Here is a 24,075-nt window from a genome sequence, read left to right as displayed (position 1 = left end):
ACGGTTTTCAAGAATGGAGGAAGAGCCAGCTTACCTTGACACGTTTTCTGGAATGTACTCTAGGACCGGATACCCGTCACTTCTTCTCGACGACAGGTCACCGTGTGACTTCCATGACTCCACCAGTGCGCTGACAGGAGGGAAGGAGCCCATGGGTTGGAAAGACTGGTCTCTCGCTGCTCGAGACAAAGATATTGTACCCTGAGCACCAATTCTGTAGTGAAAGGACTGTCCACCCGAATTCACACCAACAATGGCAGATGAAGGGATGCTGGCCTCAGGAAAATAGCTCCCATCCTCCGGTTCTTGTTTAATCCCCATCGGGAAGCCACTGCCGTCACAGTTACCATCAAAGCCGGGTACAGGTGGTCCTAAAATCCCTGATAGGGAATAATAGTCTTTATCATCCATGAAGGAAAAATACGAGCTGTCCATCAATGGAAATGGGTTTACTGTCGGAGTCCCTTTGAAAGAGGAGCCTGAACATGAATGCTTCGTTGATTCTTGTTTTATTGGTACTGAGAACGGTGAATCAGAATTTATTTTGCTGTTTCCTTTTAGACAGGAGCTGCTAAAAACTCCATCTGGCTCTGGTTTTATATACTGGACGATGTTAAGCTGGCCAGGGACACCGTTGGAGATGTCATTCTCTACTTCCTCAGTCTTGGGAAAGGGGACCTCGTGAGCACCTTTCTCGTGTGTGTCTGGACTGGGAACCACGTCTCGGGCCGCACTGGATCCCACGGGGGTGCCAGAAGCAGCGTAGCTGAAGGCGCTGTTTATGGGGCTACAGATGGACCCCACCGTGCTAGCAGTGGGGCTGGAAAGTGTGGATCTGTTATTCGTGTTGGAAGGGCTGGAAACGGAGCACCTTGAGTTGTTGATATTGGCCGGGCTGGACACGGCAGATCGCAGAGTCACATTAGGACTGGAGACTGGAGATTTTGCACTGCAGTGGCTTGGAGGGCTGGAAATTGGGGATTTCATGCTGCTTAATGGACTTGAGAGAGGGGAGCCCACATTGCTGGCATGTGCTGGGCTGTGTGACCTAGAACCTCGGTTCTCAATATTTGGGGAGCACGTCAAGGGAGTCCCCTGGGCGACAGGGCTATGCACTGTGAAATTGCCAAAGCTGGCTGACGTGGAGGACACAGAGCTAATCCCAGCGGGGCTGCACACTGAGGATGTCAGGTTCAGAGGGCTGCACACAGATGAGCTCTTCTCATGACACACGATAGGGCTTTTAACAATGGTGCGCATGACCCCCCCATTTACAGAACTCCCCGAGTCAGCCATAAACGATCTCAAGGGTCTGCTCATCCCCAGAGTGGAAGGACAATGGCCGTTTTCTTTGTAGAATTTTACCAGCTGTTCAACGTTTTGATAAATCTTCGCTGGGCTCAAGCTTCCTTGTTGGTGTTGCTGATCGTAGGTGAAGTCGGCATCTCTCACAGAGTCCATGTATAAACCCATGGACTCCGCGACAGTGGCTGAAAGTTCCTTAGATTCCAGCTCGGTTTTAACATCAGATGTTGAAATCCCAGACCGATTATTATCTTGCTGAAGGCAAGGGAGTAGTTCGTGTTTTTCTTTGCTGCTTCCTTGAGTACTGTTGTTTGGAATAGCACCGGAAACACAGCTTACATTGACAATCTCCATGTAGTTATGCTCATCGGTTCTCTCTGTGGGTCCCCGGGAAGGACGATCCACGGCCTGAGACACTTGGCCCCACCGTCGTTCCATATCTAGACCGTCGAGGACACTGTGGTAGCCTTTGGTCTCCATAGCTAACAAATAAATGTATATGAAGAAGTTTACTTAGAGTCATTGTTAACAATATTACTCTAAAAGACATTCTAAAATTCCATTTACTAAGCCACCAATTTTCAACCTCTGTGTCACAAGAATACTGAAAAGAGATAATACCTGACTGGTTGGTTAGTCAGGGGCACAGACCTCTTTTCCCTGAGATTGTCAAACTTAAAAAATGGTAATAGCCAACACAACAATAGCCATCTGGTGTGAATGAATCAAAAGTATACCTATTTGGGGGGGGGGGGTCAGATGGGCCAAAAATGTATTTTTGGTGTGCTGCAAATGTTCAGTGATTAGTTTATGTGTGCCATGAGATGAAGATGGTTGAAAACTGCGGTACTAAGCTATAAGTACATATTCTGTTTATTATAAGCAAGACTTCCGGTTAAATTAAAGTTGTTACTTGTTTAGGTGCTGACACAACCGAGCACTGACTCTGACTTGTCCAGCTGCCAGACTACAATAAGCAATCATGTAAAACTACAGTGCATGCAAACGAAAGTAACATTTCTATAATACAGCCTTTAGAGTTTGCAAAGAATATTTACAAATATTCACTTGTGTAATATGCAGAGTAATCCCTGGTACCAACCAGAAGAAAACAGAGAAGAACTGAGGACTCAGTGAGATAGGCGACTTGCCCAAGGTCAAAGATATAGTAAGTAGCAAAGGCAGGTTTAAAACTTAATTTTTTCACCTTGGCTGGTGTGACTCAGTGGACTGAGTGCCAGTCTATGAACCAAAGGGTCACCAGTTCAATTCCCAGTCGGGACACATGCCTGGGTTGTGGGCCAGGTCCCTGGTTGGGGGCATGAAAGAGGCAACCACACATTGATGTTTCTCTCTGTTTATTTCTCCCTCCCTTCCCTTCTCTCTGAAAAAAAAAATTCTTAAAAAAATAACTTAATCTTCTCAAAGCCTTTGGAACCTCTCAAGGTATAGAGAAGCTGCTTCCCAGACCTAAGGCGTACCTTTATTAAAAACAATAAGGAAATACAATTAATACTACCATTGCCCAATATAAAGTTATGGAGTGAATTGCCACAGGAAAAACAATTTAAGAATTTTTTTAAAAATAAGATTTTCTTAAAATGTATTAGTGATCCAGACCACTTAATGGCAATTCTAGAAAGCAGAGATTCACACTTCCTGGTTAATTAAGGTGGCCCACAGCACGCAGGGGCAAGCCAGGAGTGACAGGACCCTCCCCAACAGGCTTTGACATGCACCCTGCTCTAGTGTTACCTCTGCTAAAAGACTCCCAGCAGACAAGACAATCTCATTCTCCACAGTAAACGGAGGAAGTTTAAGATGTGTCCCGACAACTTACGTGTTCATTCATTCGACAAATATTTACCAAGTGTGGGCTATCCTTGGACTACAACCAGTAACTGAATCTACAGTAACAAGCAAAACAGGCATAGTCCCCATCTGCAGGAGCCCACAGGATTGCTGTACATATAGAATAATCAGGTAAATTGGCTCTCTATATTTCATGACAGAATAATTATAATAGGCTATATTGATGAAATTCTTACATTATATAATTCAATGCAATATTGTAAGCCTTTCACACACATTAACTTATTTAGCCTTATTAACAACCTTGAAAATTGACAAAAAGTATTACCCAAATGATACAAGTGGGGAAACTGAGGCACGGGTACACTGCTAAGTGGCAGAACTGGAGTTTGATCCCATGTCTCTCCCCACACCAGGGTCATGCCAACCTTGGCACTACTTCTATTTGGGGCCCCATGACACTGTGTGTGGAGGCCTGTCCCACGCACCATGAGATGTTCAGTGCATCCCCACCCACCCCCACTAGATGCCAGTAGCAGTCCCCGGCCACAGTTGTGACCATCAACAATGTCTCCAGACACTGCCAAAAGTTTTGGGGTGGGGGGAGAGGGGTTCAAATAACCCTCCACCCCATTGAGAACCACCACGGTAGAGAAAAATAACTTATTCTCAGTAAAAATTTTATTTGTACATTTTAATATATAAGCCTCCTAAAATCATCACAGGATTTTTCAAATCCTTTGGTTGTATAAACAAGCTATGACCCAGATAAAGGTCTTGATCTTAAAGATGCTGCTTCTGCAGTTCTGTACAGAAATATCACTTTTGGCCTCTCATCCCTGCCCCACCCCGCCCTCTCTCCCCGCCTTCCCCTCACTAAAGTGAGACTAGGAAGTCTTTCTGCTACAGAACTTGTATTAACACAGAAAAGGGAATAATGATTCTACCACATAAATTGGCAATAACTACCACAAGGCCCCGCAATGAAATTTAACACCCGAATTATTTGCATGTTGTAATTACCTCTAATTTCTGTGTATTCTTCACTAGAATTTAAGGTTTCAGAAGGCACTTAAATTTTACCACTGCATCCCAAGCTGATAGCACGGTGCAAATTAAAATTTTAAACTATTATAATGTAATCAATACTCAATAATTTGTGACCACTGAAACCTACCAACGATGCAGTCTACTTTTACTTCAAGACCATTATCTTATAAATTCCTAATCAGAAATCAACCACAAAACACTGGAAAATAAATCACAGTGGCTGAGGTGGTTATCTGGTAACTCCAGCCAAAAAAAAAAACAAAAACAAAAAAACTTAATCTGGATAAAAGCCAAGTAAAAGTTGGGGGGCAGGGGGAGCAACAACTATATAGGCAAACGGGACCAAAATGGCTACTACTAGCATTTTCTACTTTACTAAAAACCCATTTCATCACAGCCACAGGTTGAAAACACCAGAACATATCATGTGCTTCCGGCTTCTACCTAGGAATCCCCTGTCTTCCCCATATCAAGCTTGAATGGATGTATATGGAAGGTGCGATGTTTTGGCTCCAAATTCATTAAACAGCACAAGTTACATGTCTATTTATGTTAAAAGCTGAACACCTTTAGTGCATCACCCCTCTCCCTCAACCCTGTCTCTAAACCCACATTCCCTGTGTTGGTAAAATGCCGCCCCCTGTACCCAAATGCCTGGAAGGCGCCCTTGCCTCCCCGAGATTAACCTCTGTGGGCTCATCCGTCTCCACATCCATACCTACGGCCTCACTCTCCCCCCCCCCCCCCCAGGTCCTAGGCAACAGGCCCGTCTTCCCCGAGCCTGCAGGGCAGTCCCCATGCAGACCCTGCTCCAAAACTCCATCCTTGGAATCCTCCTGTGGAAGGGCGACCGCTTGCTGTGCTCGTGAAGTTTCACTGTGTAAATGTGCGTGCTAACACTCCTGGGCCGCTCCACAGAGCAGAAACCCCTTTCCTTCCGAATCCAGCAGTCCCTACATAATCGGGCCACTGCAGCCTTTTTTCACAGAGCACCTACTGATATTCCAAGGGATGGTTTTCATCACTCTGCCCTAGAGCGGGACGCATCGCTCAGATCTGTGAGGTTATGTGAAGACTTGAAGAGAATCTATGGGGGGATGCAGGCAAGGATAATCTTAAAGCACTTGACAAGCAAGCACCCTGCCAGCCCACATCATGGCTACTGATCCCAACTCTCCAAGCCTTGTGTAGCTAGCCTTAAACCCCCTTAACAATAACATAACATAGCCTGCATTTCCCGACATTATCGACAAGGTTATCATTACAGGACTTGCCACAGGCTTTGCTGATATCTAAATTAGCTTTGTTTAAGGCATGCTTCTCATCTACCAAGCTAAGGCACCTCTCAAAAAAGAAAACAGAGTAAAGGTTGGCAACAGCAAACACAGAAGAATGCGGGGCACCTAGCATCTGCATGGCCAGGTGTTTTTAAACACAGGTTTATTGAACTATTTTATGAATCTCCCTAGTATTTTTAATTGATCGTCTCTGTAAGGAAATGGATCAGGTTAGAAATGTATTTTCCTATCCTGTCCGGAAAACCCAGGTTGTCCTTCTGGAACTGGAGTATTGACCATGGCTTCAACACAATTTCGGTCTACCTGAATTTACTAGTGAACACTAAAAATATCAGTTGGAGAATATGGTTCTCACAGAACTTACTATCCTGAGGGTGAAGGGAAAGTTCTTGCTCCTAACGTATAAGACACTGTATACAAACCTACCTTCTATAAAATCAAACTTGTCTCCCGTACCACAGGGATTATAATAGAGACTTTCTTGGGACAAAGTCAAAAGTCCTTAGGACCCTCTGATTGTCATACAAATGGCCTCCCCACAAAACATAAGGGAAATTTCATGTAAGTTAAAAAAAAAACTACACACACACACACACAAACACACATTGACAAAGTTCTACTTTAAGCCATGCATATGTTCTTAAATACTATTTTTGCAAAGGCAAAATCTGACTTTAAAATTTTATGTTTTATATTTTGTGTTCAATTGTCCTTTCCCATAAGGAAGTAGGTTTTTTTAGGGATATTAACAAACACGCCTGCAAATTTGTATTTTATCTGAAAACACTTTCACTTTTAAATGCATCATTTTCTATAATATTTCACCATCATATGGCGTCCAAAAGACCAAAATCTTAAGAATTTCACAATTTTCACTGGTTGCATAGTTGTTTGTTGTATGTAACTATTTTTCCGTCATCCCCATTATAGAACCATTATCACCCTCCCTTCGTTTATAGATGGGGTAAATGATAGAAACCTGCCCAAGGTCACCTAAGAGAGTAGGAGAACCAGTTAGAACTGAGCACACCTGATTTCTATTCACTCGCCTAATTCACGGAGCCACCTGATCTTTCCAAAAAATCCCCAAACAAAACTATTTCTTCTCCCTTAAAGGAAAAAGCTCACCTTTAGATTGTTTTTAAAAACTACCCTCCTCAACCATTTCCGTGATAGCGTGCCATGAAGTGAAATGTAAAATTAAAAACTTCATCGCAGAACTTCACAGGTGGGGAACGCTGTTATCATTACTACGTAAATATCATCAATAACAGCACCTAGAGCAATGGCAATACAAACGTTAAAAGGCAATTTAGTGCATTTGAAATTCAGCAGGTTCCAAAACTTGTCTGCTGGCAAATAGAAGTTTTCCTAACCTTTATGTAATAACAGTGAAAGCCGATGGTGCCATAAACCATTATGATTTAAACCTGGTGTTTAAAAATTCAATAGGAAAAGCTATGCACCTGTATTCGGTGGAAGAGTACGGGTGCCACCGAAAGAAGCTTCATCCCTTCTCCCCTGCCGTTAGAATCCCAACTGATGCCACAGAAAGCACGGTCTCTCTCAAGAGTTTCCCAAATGCCAAGGAACGGGAATGTACGGTTTCCAGAGCCCCTTTCATGCGGGATCTATCAGGAGCTCTATCTCCTTCAATTGCCCTTAATAAGCTACACCTCCAGCTGAGATTTGAGTGCCTCTGCAAACGATAAAGAAATATTATTCAAACGTCCTTTAAAAACTGGACAAGGCAAACTACCCGAAATTCATCTTGTGGAAAAGAGAAGGGTGGTGGTAGACCTCCCACTGCCAAAAGCGGCTGAAAGCCGCTCGTTAGAGGGCATTTATCCAAAGTGGCCAAACTTTCCCAAAATAGTCCTCTGGCGGCCAAAGGGGGGAAAAAGTGGAAAACCAAAACAAAACAACAAGCTCACAGCACCATACTGCCTGTGCCTCCGAATTACGCAGCCACTTCTCCAAGCAAAGTGCACGCTCCCGCGCTGCGGCCGCACGCCCAGGCCGGCAAGCGGCGCCCCACTGCGCACCCCCACACACCTGCCTCGGCCGGGGTCCGTCTCCGCGTCTACCTGTTGCAGCACTCGCCAACGCAACGACACTCCTGCTGCGGAGCCCCTCTAAATCCAACCACATTCAGGCCAGCGAGTGCCGCTCCCCCTGCAGCGGGAGAGCGCGAGGCAGCAACACTCTTGCACCCAGGTGACTGCACCGGCTTCCTCCAAGCAGCCAGAAGTTGGCTCGCTACTCCCCCGTCCAATGACACCCCGGGCGCGGAGGGGCGGGGAGGACCGGGCTGGGCTAGGGGTAGGGGCAGGGCCAGGGCGGGCGAAATCCGGAGGGAGACAGGGAGAGAGGGCGGGCGAAAGCCCGGAGGGGGAGTGGGCCAGCGCCGGGGCCGGCCCTTTTAAAAGCGGGTCACATGTCCAGATAAAGTTCAGGTTGCTATCCCGCCCCGAGCCCTTACTATTGGCCCAAGGGGAAGCAAGGCTCCACACTGCATGGGCCTGCCTGGCTTCTCATTGGGCAGCCTCGGCTGTCAGTCACCAGGAGGGCGACATGACTGATACAAAGTTGCTGCGACACAGCCTGGACTCCGCAGCTCCCTTAAAGCCGCAGCAGCGGCGGGCGTTTTGGGTGTCGGGCAGGGGCTACGACACTGGGCAGCAGGCACCCTCCGGACTCTGACCCCCACCCCCTACGCTCGGCCGTTCTCAGCTTGCTCGCACCCATCTGGCTCCCTTCCTGCCAACCCCAAGATATCTGGAAAGACATGCAAAGTGTGGTGACGCTGTAAAGTCGGTTTTTCGGAGAACCAGTCAAGATGTTGTCCCCTCACGCTCTCCACCTGCGGCGCCAGGTGAAGGACAGCCCGGGCCCAGGCTCCACCCACAGCATCCGTGCGCAGGGGAGGACTCCCTTGGCTTCACCCGACCCGAGAGGTCCTCTCCACGCCCCTTCCCTGGGTCTCCCAAGTTACCTCTTAGAAGAGCAGCTTCAATGTCCGCTGCCAGCAAGCAAAAGGATCACGTTCCCACTCGATTTGACTTTCCTTGTTTTAACCATGCAGGAAAAGCGGGTGATTTCAGAGTAGGCGACCCCTTTCAAACACAGCCTCACCCACTCACCACCTCAACCCCCAACAACAATAAAAAAAGTGCCAGGGTCAAGAACTGCTGCTCTCCTTGTAATTTTGTTGCTGTATTTACTACTTTAGTGTTGGATTTTTCCACTAGTTCAATGTGAAAGAAAACCTACCATCGAGGATATTCACTTCTTTGCAATGGGTGGGAGGGGTGCATGTACCTGGGAGAAACATACACAAGGGGAGGAAGGAACCGAACTGTTTTCTAAGGATCCAGCATCTGCAAGAAGAAATTTCCGTTTCCCTTCAACCGCCCCCCACCCCCCCCGCCGATTCTCCTCCCGCCCACCCAAATGCTGGGCTTCTTAACTTTGACTTCTAAGGACTTTGAGGGTCCGCGTACACTCAATTTTAGGCTCCCGGCTGGCCCGAAGTCAGCACCAGTGACGTACACACCTAAATCTGGTCCCCTGGCCCTCGGCGACCCGCAGCCCGGCGCCAGCAGCTGCGCAGCCTTCGCCTCACCCTTGCCCCGCGCCCGCGTAAGTCGTGGCGGAGGCGTTCACCCTGTGCCCAAAGGCCTCTCCTCGTCTTACAGTTAATTAAGCTTTGGGATTTCCGACCCCGAAAACAAGATTAAAACTTCCAGCCGTTCCAGGTAGGGAACTCCCTGGAAGCGGAGGCGACAGCGGCGGCGCAGGAGAGCTGGTCCGGACCCCGACTCAGGTGTTCAGCATTCCCCTGCGTGGAACGACCCCCACCCCCCGTGCCTCCGCAGCTGGGAGTTCCAGCCAAGTGTCCCAACTTTCCTGCGGGGCCCGCTGTCACGCACGATCGCCAGGCCCGCCGAGCAGTCGGGCATCGATCGCACTGGGGTGGAGCGCGGGCGGCAGGCAGGAGCTAGCGAAGTCCGGAACCTAGCGCCCGGGCACGCGAGGAGGCGGCAGCTCAGCCTGCGCTGCCAAATTGTTCATTATTAAAGGAATGGACGTGTCTGTTTTACTAAGTTTTTACCTCCCTTAGGGTGAGCCGGTCTTGCCCTGGATCACAGCTTCTTGCAAAATCTAGGTTAGAACCGTGAAGGGACAGCCGCCGTGATCCCTCGCCCTCCCGCCGCCCAGCACCCCTGCCCGGAGCGGCCCGGTGGGCATCTAGGCTCCTGCCCGCAGCCCACCTCTGCGCTGACCCTGCCTTCACCTGGGCCGCCCCTGAGCTCCCCAGTTCCCCTCCCATCGCTGTCAGTGCAGTGCCTCGCTGCGCTCACCTTTTCTAGGACATGGTGGGGAGGCTGGGGCGCAGGGTGGCGGAGGGGGGGTGCCGCTAGACTCCCGCCGCCGCCACCGCCACCGCCGCTGCCACCAGCAAGTCCACTATTAGCAGATCGGCGGTAAGGATGGAGAGGATGGAAATCCCGGCGGTCGCCCTTCTGACGGTGGGTAGAGCAAGAGAGCAGTAGTGTTGTTACCCCGCAGGAGCAGGCGAGGCGCCGGAGCCAAATCGCGCAGAGGGGGACGCGGGCTCCCGTTCGCCCCCAGAAGCAGCGGCTGGCCTTTGGCGGGCCCCTTTTGGAGGCTGCTGGTCTCCCGGGCGGTGACCGCGGCGGCCCTGGGAGCCGGGAAATTCCGCGGGGTGATCCCGTGTCGGCTGCCCCGCGGAGCAGCTCTCTGAGCCCCCTCTCTGGGCCTGGGGTGGCCAGGGACAGGTCGGACGTCGGAGAAAGAGATAGTGTGTGTGTGTGAGAGAGAGTGTGTGTGTGTGTGTGTGTGTGGCGGGCGTGGGGGAGGCCGCAGGGGGAACCCTAGGCGCCGCTGCCCCCTCTCCGGGTCACACCCTCACCAGTCGGAGGAGGTAGCAAAGTGTCCAGCCACCGGCTGGTGGGAAACGGGCTGAGGGCGCCAGTGGCGCCCTCCCACCCCAGCTACTGGCAGAGAGGAGGCAGAGAGAAAAAGGAACCCCAATGCATGTAGCTCGCCACCCCTCGCCAAGGACCCCCAAAGTCCGGCCCAGACCTAGCGCCCCGCCCCAGGTGCAGTTCCCACCTGCGGGGGACGGCGCGGACTCGGGACTACGAGCTGGGGGCGGGAGGGAAAAGTTTCTTTTCCTGCTCCCTCGCTGCCCACCCGGGGAGGCTGCTGCTCTCCTCACTCTCTGGGGCTCGCCGCGCCTCTGCCCCACCCCCACCGTGGGGGGGCGCCGTGGAAGGGCGGCGTGTCTGCGCGCGGGGGCGCTGGTGGGGGGAGGGGGAGCAGCGGCGGCCGCCACTGGTCCCCTAGCTCTGACAGCGGCTGAGACGCGGCCGGCCGCGGGCCCGCGCAGCTAGCGGAGGTAGGGGCCGCGCGCCAGGGCCCTTCCCCCCTCCGCTCGCCGAGCGCCGCGCGCGCCCCGCGCCGCCCCGCGCGCCCTCGTGCCCGCCTGGGCAAACACCTACGCAGACGCGAAAGTGAAAGGGGGCGACAGTAGGGAGGGCGGCGGGTGGCGCGCGCGCGCGCGCTGGCGGCGGGGGTGGGTGGAGGATGTTGCTGTGAGACCCACGATGCCGGGATTCTCCTGCTCCCACTGGCCTGCAGCGTTGCCTCCTGGCTCTGAAGCCGCCCCCAAATCCCAGGTCACCTACCCCCGCTACACATCCCCCTGTCAGGGGATGTGCGCGAGTGTGCGAGATATGCTTCAGCCGCAGGCTGTTCCACCACACTGTTCCACTTACCCTTGGTGTAAGATTGGGATAGGGGGATGCATTGTGAATGTCACTGTCACAGGCTCCTCGGCTTGTTGTAATTTATGACTCAGTTAAACTGCGAGAACTGACCACAGATACCTCTTTCTGGCTTAACAATCCTTTTTTTCTACTGGCTCTATTGGACCCCTCTCCCACCCGCCCCCACCCCGTTGAATCCTGGGTTCTTCCCCCTTTCTTTCTAAATAGGTGGGGAAGTTGCTAATCCCTTCCCACACCAAACCTGTTAAACACGGAGCTGCCCTGTTAAAACAATCACCGCCTTTCTGGGACTACTGTCCGAATACCAACCTTCCCATTTCATCTGCCGCCCACCCAGTCAGTGTTAGCACTACTTAGTTCTTAGATGGCTCAAAGCGGTATTTTGGCCTTTAGCAAAACAACCTTTTGCTTAGTTTCCCTATTTGTAGATGTGCAGAGTCCTTAAGGTATTTTTTAGATGAAAGCAAGAAAATGATAATACTGTATTTTCAAATTAGTATATTAGTATATAGTCAATGGAGTTTAAAAGAACCACTTTTTAGAAGTGTGCTGACTGCAAGTGCTGAATTTTGAAATGCATCAGACTTGAGATGGATTGACATTAAGGACTGATAAAGGAGGCAGAAGAATGAATAGATGTGTGATAAACCATGCACATAGTACAATGGTAATGGTAGATTCTAGGTGGCAGGTATACCAGGTTCACTGTAAAATTCCTCCTGTTTCTTTTGTATGTTTTAAACTTTTCATGATGAAATGTGAGAGAAAACGCTTATGTATATGTAACTAAATAATGTAAATTCTGTTTACAAAATTGATCAGTCATCCTTCCCCCTTTGCAAAGCGATTTGCCACACACATTCTATACTAGGCACCTACCCCACTGCTGTGTCGGTCAATAATTTCCATTGCAGGCAGCTTGTCAGGATCGAACTATTGTTCTATAACCACAACATTTTAGAAACTTGGAAGATTTTTTTTGTGTGTTTTTTTCTCATCCCTTCTCAAATGTTTCTCTCTCCTGCCCTCAAAACAGTTTGGTGTTATAAAACTAAGATTGAGTCCTTTAGCATGGGTAGATGTTCTTTTGAAACTTTTCACACCAAAATAACTTCAGGAGGTGGTCCATATGCCCCGCTATCTGTTGGGAGAGAGGTTAGGGGACCTTACATTTAATAATAGACAAACCTGTATTTGTTTTTGGATATCTGAGCACATATTTAGATACTTACCCAAACATTTGAACAATTAAGTTTCTCCTTCTCTTCATTTTATTTTGCTGGCTGTAAGACAGGACGTAGTCCTGTGCCACCCCTGAAGGCAGGAGAAGATTTGCAACCCCCTTGTCAAAGAAGGAGGGGACATTGATTTTGCTTGGAATCACCCCACGAGGGGAGCCTCTGAAAGACTCCATCAAACATGGGGGTGCAGGGGTTTCTGGTTGTTTGGAACACTCTTCATTCTACTGCTCATTAATGAAGAGCTCAATCAACTGTAAAAAGAAAGTGCCTAGTATATTTTTTCTTTGCAAAAGGAAGGAAATGTTTTTTAAGAGAAATAAAAATTAAGAAAAAAAGAACACAGAAAAGAGCATGAATTTCATGTCTAAAGAGCCGGAGACTTTACAGCTGCCAAATAGCTTTAAATCTTGAAGCAGCATCAGATATCTCCCTTTTTGACAATTGCTCAGCCTTCTCTCACAGTAGCTGTACCACAGGGCACCTCCTTCCTGCAGCCCTTTAGTGTCAAACTCCCTCAAGTTGGCCACCATAAAGTGCACAGCTCAGCGTTTGCAATTTACATGTGACATCATATCCTCTATTATATAACTTCAGATACAAAGCCTAATATCATCTAAGTTTGTGTTGGAAGAAATCCTCCCTTCCTCTTTCAATTTCAGCAGAACCACCCCTGGGTTCCCTGATCCTAGTCCCATTTTTTTAAACAGCTGACACTAGGGGTGGAGGGTGAAGGTGGACATTGAGTTGTTCCTCTCCAAAAAAATGGAACATATTTTGAAATGTGTTCAATACTTCTTTATATCTTTACTTACTGACCAGAAAGTAAAGACCAATAGGTATCATAATTTAATGCAATAATTTTTAAAAGTTAAAGGCTAAGCATTCGGTCATAGTTAACTTCATTAATAAGCCCAGCCATGCTGGCAGGTTTTTTTTTTTTTCTTTCTAAAAAGCTAGGCTTTTTTTTTTCTTTCTCCTGTCTCTTACCAGCTGCTGGAAAGAGTTGAGAAAGACAGAGAGAGTCAGAGAGAGGAGGGAGGGGGATATTGGAGACGGAAGATGAGTCGGGGAATAATATAAGATAGAGCTTCTTCTTTGCTTATTGCAAAACACACATGTTACAGTTTATAAACATTGCAAGCAAATAAGAAATCGTGGACCAGAGAATAAATACAAAACATATTAGTGTGTTTGTTAATAGCCAAAATAGACCAAATTCTAGACTAGTTGGAATATTTTTATTAGCTTTGGTTATTCATTAATTTCTGTATTTTTCAACCTACTTATTCATCTGTCTGCCTTAATTTCATTTTTAGTCATTTTAAATAGAAAATACACAAACTTAATACATTTCCATGGCCAGATTTTGAGATGACAGAGCACCAAGCAGCCCATGCATCACAATTAGCATGCCATATTATTAGAAGCAAATCAGATTTCACTGTGCCTACACTGACGTTCTAAATTTAGAAACAATGCACAGTGGTTGGGGGGTTACTTAGAGCAGTTTACTTTAATAAAAATAAAGATATTTTCAATTTCCTTTTCTCTGCTCTTTTTCTCAGTTTGGTACAGGGAATTCCTCACTTTTAAATATCTCTGCTACCCTTACATAAATAACCGCATGGTTCGTGCGCTCATTAGGATGATGGATCAAGACTGTCTCTCTGATATTATGTACAGTAGAGGCACAGAAAAGCAAAACAATCTACTGGGTCATGTGTGGGAAACATAAGAGTCTGTGTTGAACTTGATGAAAAACCCATTTAGAATTTCTCATTAGGACTTCACAGGAGCCGTTGGCTTTTCAGTAGTTGGCACTATATTTTTAGCAGCATTTTAACAGCTGTCAGTAACAACTAAGACAACATTTTGATCAACACTGTATTTTTATTCTAAGAAAGATCATTGCAAAGAAACAAAATGCTTCAGAATTTGAATGCTGAGCTATGAAAGTAAAAAAAGAAAGGTATTGTGATATAAAATGTTAATCCATCAAGGGCAGACAGTAAGGTAAACTATATAAAAATAAGGCCAAATGAATTTTTAGGTTTTAATTTTCTAATGCCTAGGTACACATAATAAAGATGATTTTATTCTTAAATGGTATGTTCAGTGTCAGAAATAGAAATGTCAGAATAGGAAAATGTGCGGTGTATCTTGTCATATATTTGCAAGTAGGTCAAGAATAGCCATGTGGGCACCCAAAATGAATAAATTTTTTTCTTCACATTAGAGTTTATAAAGGGAGGTTATCACATGTCAGATATATGACACTGGAAACAGCAGACAGAAACATGTAAGAAGCTTCATGACAGATGTCATCTTTCTTCCTAAAGATAGAGGTAAATGTGCTATGGGCAATGCATTACAGAGCAGACTAAAACTAAATCTCTGCAGGCGTCAAATTTCCCTTTCACCTGTAGTGTCCCCAAGTTGAATGATTTGGCTTCCAAGGGAAGTAGAGTAATGGTATATATATTATTAAAGAAGCCACTGAATCATCTTCTCCAGGGGTCATCTGCTCATTTCGAGGACTTAATCCAAGTTTTGAGTTTGTCCCAACACAGGCAGCTGAGTATTTCCCACATCATCTAGCTGGCACAGTGAGGAATTAATTCATTCTCATATCAAATGATATTTTTATTATATTGCACTTGTTTCTTCTAATCCTTTTGGGGGCACCAATCTATTAGCTCTTTGAATATGAATATGAGGCATTTGAATATGAAGCATTCAACAGACTAATGGAATTTTAGGAAAAACTGAGGTTAGATATCCTATCCTTTTTCCCAGCACAAATCCCTACCACATGAAATGTGGTGTTGATAGTTGTTTTTCACGAAGCATCATATGGTTTTCTTAGTGCATAAATTTTTTTAATATAGTTTACTTATTTATCTTTAGAGGGGAAGGGAAGGAGAGAGGAAGGAAACATCAATGTATGGTTGCTTCTCGTGCATCCCCTGCGGGGAACTGGCCCCTGTGGGGAACTGGCCTGCAACCCAGGCATGTGCCCTGACTGGGATTCAAACCACGATCCTGTGGCTCGCAGGCCCACGCTCAATCCATTGAGCTACACCAGCCAGGGCATAACATTTTGACATTAAATATCCATGTGTAAAAATTAAACATATAAAGCAGTTCTTATATGGAAAGTATATCCACAACAGTTATTAATATTTAAACCACAATCTATTTTGAAATGCTGAGTCCTAATTATAGCTAGACTTCAATATTTTATCAAAACAAGTAGACATGTTTCCATTTAAACTAGTTTATTACTTTAAAAAAATGATTTAAATGGCCTTGACCCTGAATGTGGCAGAACGATGTCCTGTAAGTGGAGGCTGAATAGATGTAGAGTGCTGCTGTATGATGACAGGAGATTGTTGGCTGGTGTAAAGGACCAAAGAAGTACCTAAGGTCTTGGGCTTTCCCTATACATCCATACGGGTAACTTAAACTTTGTTGTTTTAATTTCATAAAGATGTGTTCAGCACACATTTTTATAATAATTATATATCTCTAAGGAGAAACAAATCTAGGAAAATTATATTTATATCATTTCAACATATACCATTATTACCCTATTTATTTATAAATTATATTGCTTTTACTCCAATTTGAACAACATATGAAGTTTTGTTTGAAAATACAACTTATATTTAAATAACCTCTATTCATATTAATAATATATGTATATAATATTTATGTACACACACACATACATACATATATATGTATAGGGCCCAGCACAAATAATGACCCTTTTTTAATTACAAAATCATAAGCATATAATTCTGTAACATAACAATATCATACACAAGCATACCATATGACATTTTAGGTGGAAAGTTCAAACTAAAATTATAAATTATTACACCCATATTATTACCCTACCAAAACACACTCAAGCAGGCCTTACTTCAGTTGGACACTGTGTGTGTGTGTGTGTGTGTGTGTATGCGTGTGTATAAAATAATTCAACAAAAACTGCCAAGGAACAAACTGCAATATAATAAACACATATCTTTTTATCAACTGTAAATTATTTCCATGGCACCATAAGATTATGGTACTTGAACACAATTACTGGTACATTAGCAAATTATGGACCCAGTAGTTAAATCAACACTATTAATCCCGGCAAGTACACTCACTGAGAAATTCAAGCAAATATTAACTTCACAGACAATTCAAAAAGCCCAAGGTGCATGCAAGGCACCCCCAGGCTCAGCCTCCCTAAATGAAAAGTCCGAGCAGAAACCCTCAGCCTAGAGCTGTATGCAGTTCATGTCCCCTTCACATTGGACCAGCAAACCAAGCAGCAGAGCAGAGTCAGCTGGCATGGCCTTGAATCCTGGCTCTATCACCTGCTAACCACATGACCCAGGGAAAATGACTTAGTCTTTCTAAATTTAGGTTTCCTCATTTATGAAATGAGATTATTGATGCCACAACAGGTACTTAACACAATGCCTATATCTAGAAAGTGCTCTCACAAAATTTTAGATACTTACCTTCAGAGGTTCATCATGGAAAATCAAGGTTGATTTTTCTGGGGGTTGAAGATCTTGCTTCCAATTTGAAAGGTTCTTTGAGGTTCCTGCAGAATCAGAGCTTCACCTGAGGTCCTCAAAACTCCAGACTTCTAACAAATCTCTCTCCTAGAAGAGTGATTATCGAATTTTAGCTTGCACCACAATCACCCCCAGAGCACATTAAGAGAGATTACTAGGCCCTACCACCAGAGTTTCCCATTAGCAAGTCTGGACTGGGGCCTAAGAAACGCAGTGTCTTAACAAGTTTCCAGGTTGAAGCTGATGCGGCTGATCTTGGGATGACTCTTTGATGGTCACTGCCCTTAAGTACAGTAAATGAAATGATTGTGCTCAGGCTGCTGCTGGGAATACAGGAGAGGGGCAGATGAGAAATAGGAAGTGGGGGACAGAAGAATGGAAGTGTCAGATAGTGATAAAAGGGGGTCAGGGTCTTCAAAATCATGTGGCCATTGGAATGATGGGGCTGGATAGCTATCTTAAGGCATGAACTAACTGCTTTACATGGGGGAGCTGAGAACTGGTAAACCATATTCCTTCCATTGCCTTTGCATGCAGTTCGCTGTAGTCAAGTCCAGACCACATTTCTCCCTTTGTCCTACGTGTGTTATGAAGATGGGTGCATTATTCTTGAATCAGATTTTAACTGAGCCTTTTTTTTTCTTTTCCACTTTCATGCAACCAAAAGGGAACATTAGATCAACTGGACATGATGAAAATTTGACAAAGCCATAATGGTCTTTCCTAGTTTTTTTAAAGATTTTATTTATTTATTCTTAGAGAGAGGATGGGAGGGAAAAGGAGAGGGAGAGAAGTGTCCATGTGTGGTTGCCTCCTGCACACCCCCAAATGGGAACCTGGCCCACAACCCAGGCACGTGCCCTGACTGGGAATTGAACTAATGCCTTTGGTTCACAGGCCGGCACTCAATCCACTGAGCCACACCCGCTAGGGCTCTTTCCTAGTTTCTAATCAATGATTATATGAGGAGATTTCTGATATTTTGCCTCAGGAACCCCTTTATTCAATAACAATTTCACCCCTTTATTTAAAAACGATGTTGACATTTTAGGATTTTACTTCGTTAAAAGGTTGAAAAATAAAATTCAATCCAGACAGATAAAACTTCTCTATTTATAAAGATGGACCTAAAAAATAACCAAGGAAAGTCATCAGAAATAAGATAAAGCTACATTCCTTATATTACTTTAATCAAACTTGGCCTGGAGTAAACAAGATAAAGAGGGAAGAATAGACAATGCTACTCATAAGAAAACTTGCTATTTTCTTAAAGGATGGCACAAACGTTGCTAATTCTCAATCAGGGTTACTGTTTGAGGGAAAGGAGCAAAAAAGTACAGGAGTAGGCCGTCATCAGTGGGTGGGGGTTCGCTCCCACTGTTAGAGCAGCTGGGCATTGCTCTTTTTGCCCCAGATATTCAGAAGAGGGAACCAATTCTTAATATATCCAACCCCACACAAAAGGGGCCTGGTGGGCAATTCAGCTCATGATTCCGGCTGAGGGCAGGGATTTACAGGTCAAATTGCTCTCAAGGGCAATGAGAACTGCCCATGAAAGAGACTACAGGTCTTTAGAACAGGGCAATTCAAATTCAGTTCATTTCAATAGCACTGCTCATTGGGTCACCTTCAGAGCTTAGCCTAGTTGATTCTAGTCACCTTTTACTCAACCAGATGTAGGGCTGATATAAATCACTGCATGTTGATCTTAAGTCATTACCACAACTATGCTGATTGGTTGGCCTATGTTGGATGAACTGCTAAATATTTTGACTCTAATCCTAGAGAAATGTGTTCAGTCCAAATTGTACATGTGTCTTAGTCTGTTCAGGCTCCTATAACAAAATCACAGACTGGGTAGTTTATAAACAGCAGAGATTTATGTCTCACAGTTCTGGAGGCTGGAAGTCTAAGACCAAGGTGCCAGCATGGTTGAGTGAGGGCCCTCTTCTGGGTCACAGACTTCTCCTGTGTCCTCACATGGTGGAAGGGGCTGGGAAGCTCTGGGAGGCCTCTTTTATAAAGGCACTAACCCCATTCATGAGGGCTCTGTTCTCAGGACCTAATCACCTGGCAAGCCCACACCTCCTTGAGAATGAGGGTTTCAACATATGAATTCGGGTAGGGACACAAACATAGAGACCATAGTGACAGGCTTATGAATACAGCAAATTTAACCACAATTCTGGTCACTTTTGTTGGTGATATGTTAACCTTTAACCCGAAAATACTCATTAGGTATTTCGTACCTGCCATTGTATTAGTCGGGTACAGATGAAGCTGCTACACAAAGACACCAAAACACAGAGGCTTGGATAGAAAAGAAGTTGAATTCCATCCCACGTAAAGTCAAGAAAAATGAATATGGTCCAAGGTGGAGAGGGGGCGCTGCTGCAGGGGGTCCTCAGGGGCCCACGCCCTGCTGCTCTCTAACTCCACAGACTGTTGTCCTCATCGGTGTCATGGGGGCTGGGGCACCAGCATCACATCCATCGTTTTCTATTAAAAAACAGAAAACTTTGACCAGGTAATTTCGACATATCACTTTGCTTTCATCATATTAGCCAGAGCAATCTTTAGGGAAGGGTGACCATGCCACGTGAAAACTGGAGTTCTACTACCAAAAGGAAAAGGAGGAGAAAAAGTACAGCGGATGACTAACAGTCTTTTTCAGGCAATGACCAGCTCTGCTGAGCAGAGAAGAAAGTGGGATGGGCTTAAACTATGGCACAAAGATCTAAGGTTATAGCTAAGAAGGGGTATAAGAAATGATGGTGGAAGGCGGGGTGTTGTCAGGGGCTGGGATGTAGATGCTGGGATCAGGATTTACACTCTCAAAACCAAAGGGGCCATTTCTTTTTTTTTGCAAGAAACCAAGATAGCGGAATCAAGTAACTAACTATTCTAGTAAAGATGAACTAATCTTTTAGTAGGCCACATGGTAAGTTTGCAGAACAAGCTAGGTTCAATTAATTGATCTTTTACAGCTAGAAGAAACAGATGTGATACAAACGACTCTCAAAAAATGTTGAAATATAACAAGGATTTTAGTTATGTGACGTAAGTCAACAGTTTGAAATGCAACACTATTTCATAGAAATAGTTGAACCTGAACCTTAGGTTAAGGTTCAGACCTTAACCTAAGCCTCTCACACAGAGAGAGCTAGTGTGTGGCTCTCCAGGGGTATGCCAGCACAGGGAGGGTGTGCCTTCGGAGCACCACAGCACAAGCCTATGGGCAGGACTAACAGCCCGTGTCCCTTCTGATTGGCTGATACCCATGCCTGCTTGGCCTGAGCTGCAGAACAGGTCATTAAACACTATCAGCATGATCTCTGATTTCAGGGGCTATTCACTATTTGCTTAGGAGATGTTCGGACCACAAAGGGCCAAGAAAGGACTCCTAAGGAAAGATTAGTAGTTTCTTCTCCAATCTGCAAAAATTCTGCACATGGGCTGGACTAAATGAAGAAAGAAGGAGACGGTGCCAGGCTGACTTGTCAACCTCTCTGTGAGATAAATGTGGAGGGTCTGCAGAAAGCAGACAGTTTGCCATTTGGGGTTCATATGCTATTTAGAATTTGCTGGCCATCCTGGAATTTTGATGAAGAATTCTGGATTTTCTATAAATCCCAGATGCCATATATCTACTCTGCTTATACATTTAAAATGTTGATACCAATTACAAAGGAAGTTGTGAACTCCCTGCTCTGGAGGAATTTATAAATAGGGTTTCCTCTGATCGGGAATAGCAAAGATGGGTCTTAAGCAGGGTGATGGAGGAAGGTATCTTATCAGTTTGTTTAGCCTTTTAAATAATTACTTTGCAAACAGGAAATAAGGTCAGGAAGAAAGACCCAATGTAGCCCAATAAATCAGTGGATGAAACAGTACATTGGAATTTTGATATCTAGCCTTCTATATTTTCTTTTAAAAAGGTGCCTCTATGTCATAGCCAGGGATCACACAAAAGAGAAAATTCAGCAGTGTTTATTTGTTAGAGTAGCAGTAAAATAAAAAGGTTAAAAGCATAGAGTCTGGGCCCTGGCTGGTGTGGCTCAGTGGATTGAGTACCAGCCTGTGAACCAATTGGTTGCCAGTTCGATTCCCAGTCAGGGCACATGCCTGGGTTGCAGGCCAGATCTCAAGTAGGGGGTATGCAAGAGGCAACCACACATTGATGTTTCTCTCCTTCTCTTTCTTCCTCCCTTCCCTTCTCTCTAAAAATAAATAAATAAAATCTTAAAAAATAAGCATAGAGTCTAGTATCCCAGCCAGGTGACTGTCTTAAATTATGTAAACTCTAGACTTCAGTCTCATCTCCTATGAAATGAGGTATTACAATTTACCTCAGAGGTGGTTGTGGGGATTAACGACCTGTTTTACAAGTGGCTTACAATAAGCAATAAACATTAGCTATGACGTTTTTACATGCCCTTAATTCTGAACCATCTCCTCTACCCATGTCTCTACCACCAGTCTTTCCTGCTGTCCATGCACTTGGCATCTGACCTTATTGGATCACCTCTCCCTTTTTCGTATTTTTCTTATGGGCTATTTGGTATTCAGGGCTGTCTGCCTGGCTTCGTTCCACTAATATTCAGGCACAATTTCTTCTTCTGTCTTAAGCCTCCCATTGCAAAACATGCTACTCTTGCAGCACAGTTCCATTCTCCCTGCTGTAACCTCGTGTTCAGGGCACTTACGTAATTACTTATAATATTTATAAGATCTTTTTGCTGCTTGAAGAGGTAAATTCCTTTAAATGGAATTAAATGCTATGGGTTCCCCAAATTCGATTTTGTGTTTCTCTTTCCGAGCACACAGGAAAGCTCCACAGCCCAGCCTCCCTTGCATTTAAGTTGGGTCCATATGACTGGGCCTGGTCCCTAGTGTGGGTGAAGGGATACGCTCCTCGGTCATAACCTTCCCTGAGGGACTGCCTCACTTTCCTTACCACGAATGCCTAGAGTTTAGACTCTGGGCTCTCGAGTTTAGACAGGAGACTGGATCCCAGAGTCACCTATTGGAGGAAAGCTACCTAGGGAAGTTGCTGGAACTGCATTGGACTATAAGGTGAAAAACAAATCTTAATAAGGTACATTCCATGATATTTGGGTACATTGCCCCATTAGTTTAGATCGTACAGAACAGAAATATTTGGGCAGAATACAAATCCACAGTGAATACTATTATAGTGAAGTCTGGATGCAGTTATACTAGGAAACAGTATTACTGAGTTCATTATGGAGTTTAGGGAGCTGAGCAGAATGCTGTAGAGAAGAGGTCAGGGACCGCTGAATGCCACAGGACCAGGTTCAAAATCTGTCTCAGACACTTATAACTTTGACTTTAACATGTTCATTCTCTGGAATGCAAATAATACTTTCTTTCTAATAGTGTTATTGTGTAAGTCAGCTAAAACTTATTAGGAAACTCTCTCTTACCTCTACATGCTTTCCAATATTCCAGTATTTCCAATCCAGTATTTAATTTCTGTGATTCATCACTCTAGACCACTTTTCATAAAGTTGACTTTATAGGAGTACTGGACTACAGTCTTGACAATAAAGAGCAGCAATGTGGTCCAGAGAAAGTATCCATTTGTTTAATTTGTGCCCAAATAAAAGAAAATCATTATAAAATTTTATGTGTTGAAAGTAGTACTTAGTAGAGAACAATTTTCCTTTCATTTAGTGCATTATTCAGAAGGCTCCCAAGTTAGAAGGGCTGTGCCACACACTACAGCACAATTTTGAAAATATTGTATTTAATTAAAATGGGAATTTCTGAAATGATTAGAATACAATTTATATTTAAAAATCTTGCATAAAATTTTGACCCATGCAATATTGATGAGTTAATTTTCATTTTCCTCATCTCATCTTTACAATAGGAGGACAGTCTCTATTTAAAATGATCGAGGGTGGGCCATTGGCCAAATGAGCCCCAGTGAAGACAGATACCCAGTGACCACCTATTCTGCAGCCTTTCTGTTTGCACACACACAAAGCCACTGGCACACTCAATACAAACGTTCACATCAAAGGCACACCTGCAAGAGTTGCCATTGTTACTTGCTATTTAATATTTAAACACATTTAGAGTTCATGCTATATACTTGGTGGCTTTTTAAATCAAAGTAAAAGCACAAGCTAATACATAACTTATTCAATTAAAAGGCAAGTATGGCAAATTTTTACATTAGGCACACAAGAAAGGAGAATTAAAAATTCAACAGATATTACATCGCAAGTTTGCAGACCCTGATTCTACATTGTGTGGTAACGTCTTTAAAATATGAGCATTGCAACAAACTAAGTTCTCTGTAGCATGGCATCCCTTTTATATTAAAATTAGTAAACTCTTCTCTTCAATTATCTAATACCTTGATAATTAAAATACTGGCAGATGTCCCTGAAAATGGGTAGAGGAGCAACATGCTCTCTTTGTCTTTCTGCCCTTTGCTCACCGTTTCTTCTTTCTCTCTCTGTGCACCATCCCAACCTTTAATTTCCACCAAAGCTTTGTCCCAACACCTCTAATCGCCCCTCCCAAATGTCGACTTGCACTTTACACACAGTTTGGTTCTAAAGTCAATGCACAAGGTGGAAAATCCTATAAAGTCAGACATTTCCTAGGGGGGAAAATCCCGTAATTCTCCCTTAAAGTGCATTATACACGGCCATTTGTATGCACATTTGAGGCTGACATACCATCCAACTCAGCCAGCTTTTCCTCCAGCCTTGGAACAGATTGCTGTTTTCTCAGTTAAGCACCTGATGAAGTAGTTGGCTTGCATTTAGGGGCCATGTTGTACAAAAGAATGTATATCTTTAAACACTTGAATCACACTCAGCATGGCGAGATGCTCATACTATGAGAGCGATGCAAGAGCAGAGACCCAGAGAAGGAACATCAGATTCACGTCTCCCTTCCTGCGCTCCTCTGGGGCATATGCTCTAGTGGG

General features: G+C 44.8%; 2 protein-coding genes across 3 annotated transcripts in view; both read right to left on the bottom strand.

Annotated features, from left to right (window-relative positions):
* The window catches only part of NR3C2 (nuclear receptor subfamily 3 group C member 2), a 294,312-nt gene extending 286,504 nt beyond the window's left edge, over positions 1-7,808 (bottom strand). For both annotated transcript variants that reach the window (XM_037058428.1, XM_037058429.1), the window contains exons 1-2: positions 7,521-7,808; positions 35-1,787 (exon numbers count right to left, since the gene is read on the bottom strand). In XM_037058428.1, the coding sequence (XP_036914323.1) occupies positions 35-1,785 (1,751 nt within the window). In that variant the 5' untranslated portion in view covers positions 1,786-1,787; positions 7,521-7,808. The remainder of the gene's footprint in view (positions 1-34; positions 1,788-7,520) is intronic.
* Positions 7,809-9,031: 1,223 nt separating this feature from the next.
* The window catches only part of LOC118995324 (uncharacterized), a 98,187-nt gene continuing 83,143 nt past the window's right edge, over positions 9,032-24,075 (bottom strand). The window contains exons 2-3 of the mRNA XM_037058237.1: positions 9,830-10,363; positions 9,032-9,523 (exon numbers count right to left, since the gene is read on the bottom strand). Coding sequence (XP_036914132.1) covers positions 9,296-9,523; positions 9,830-10,363 — 762 coding nt within the window. The 3' untranslated portion in view covers positions 9,032-9,295. The remainder of the gene's footprint in view (positions 9,524-9,829; positions 10,364-24,075) is intronic.

Source organism: Sturnira hondurensis, unplaced genomic scaffold (assembly GCF_014824575.4).
Source record: "Sturnira hondurensis isolate 20B ecotype Veracruz unplaced genomic scaffold, ASM1482457v3 Scaffold0010128, whole genome shotgun sequence".
Lineage (NCBI taxonomy): Eukaryota > Metazoa > Chordata > Mammalia > Chiroptera > Phyllostomidae > Sturnira > Sturnira hondurensis.
This window is presented reverse-complemented; position numbering and strand designations above follow the sequence as displayed.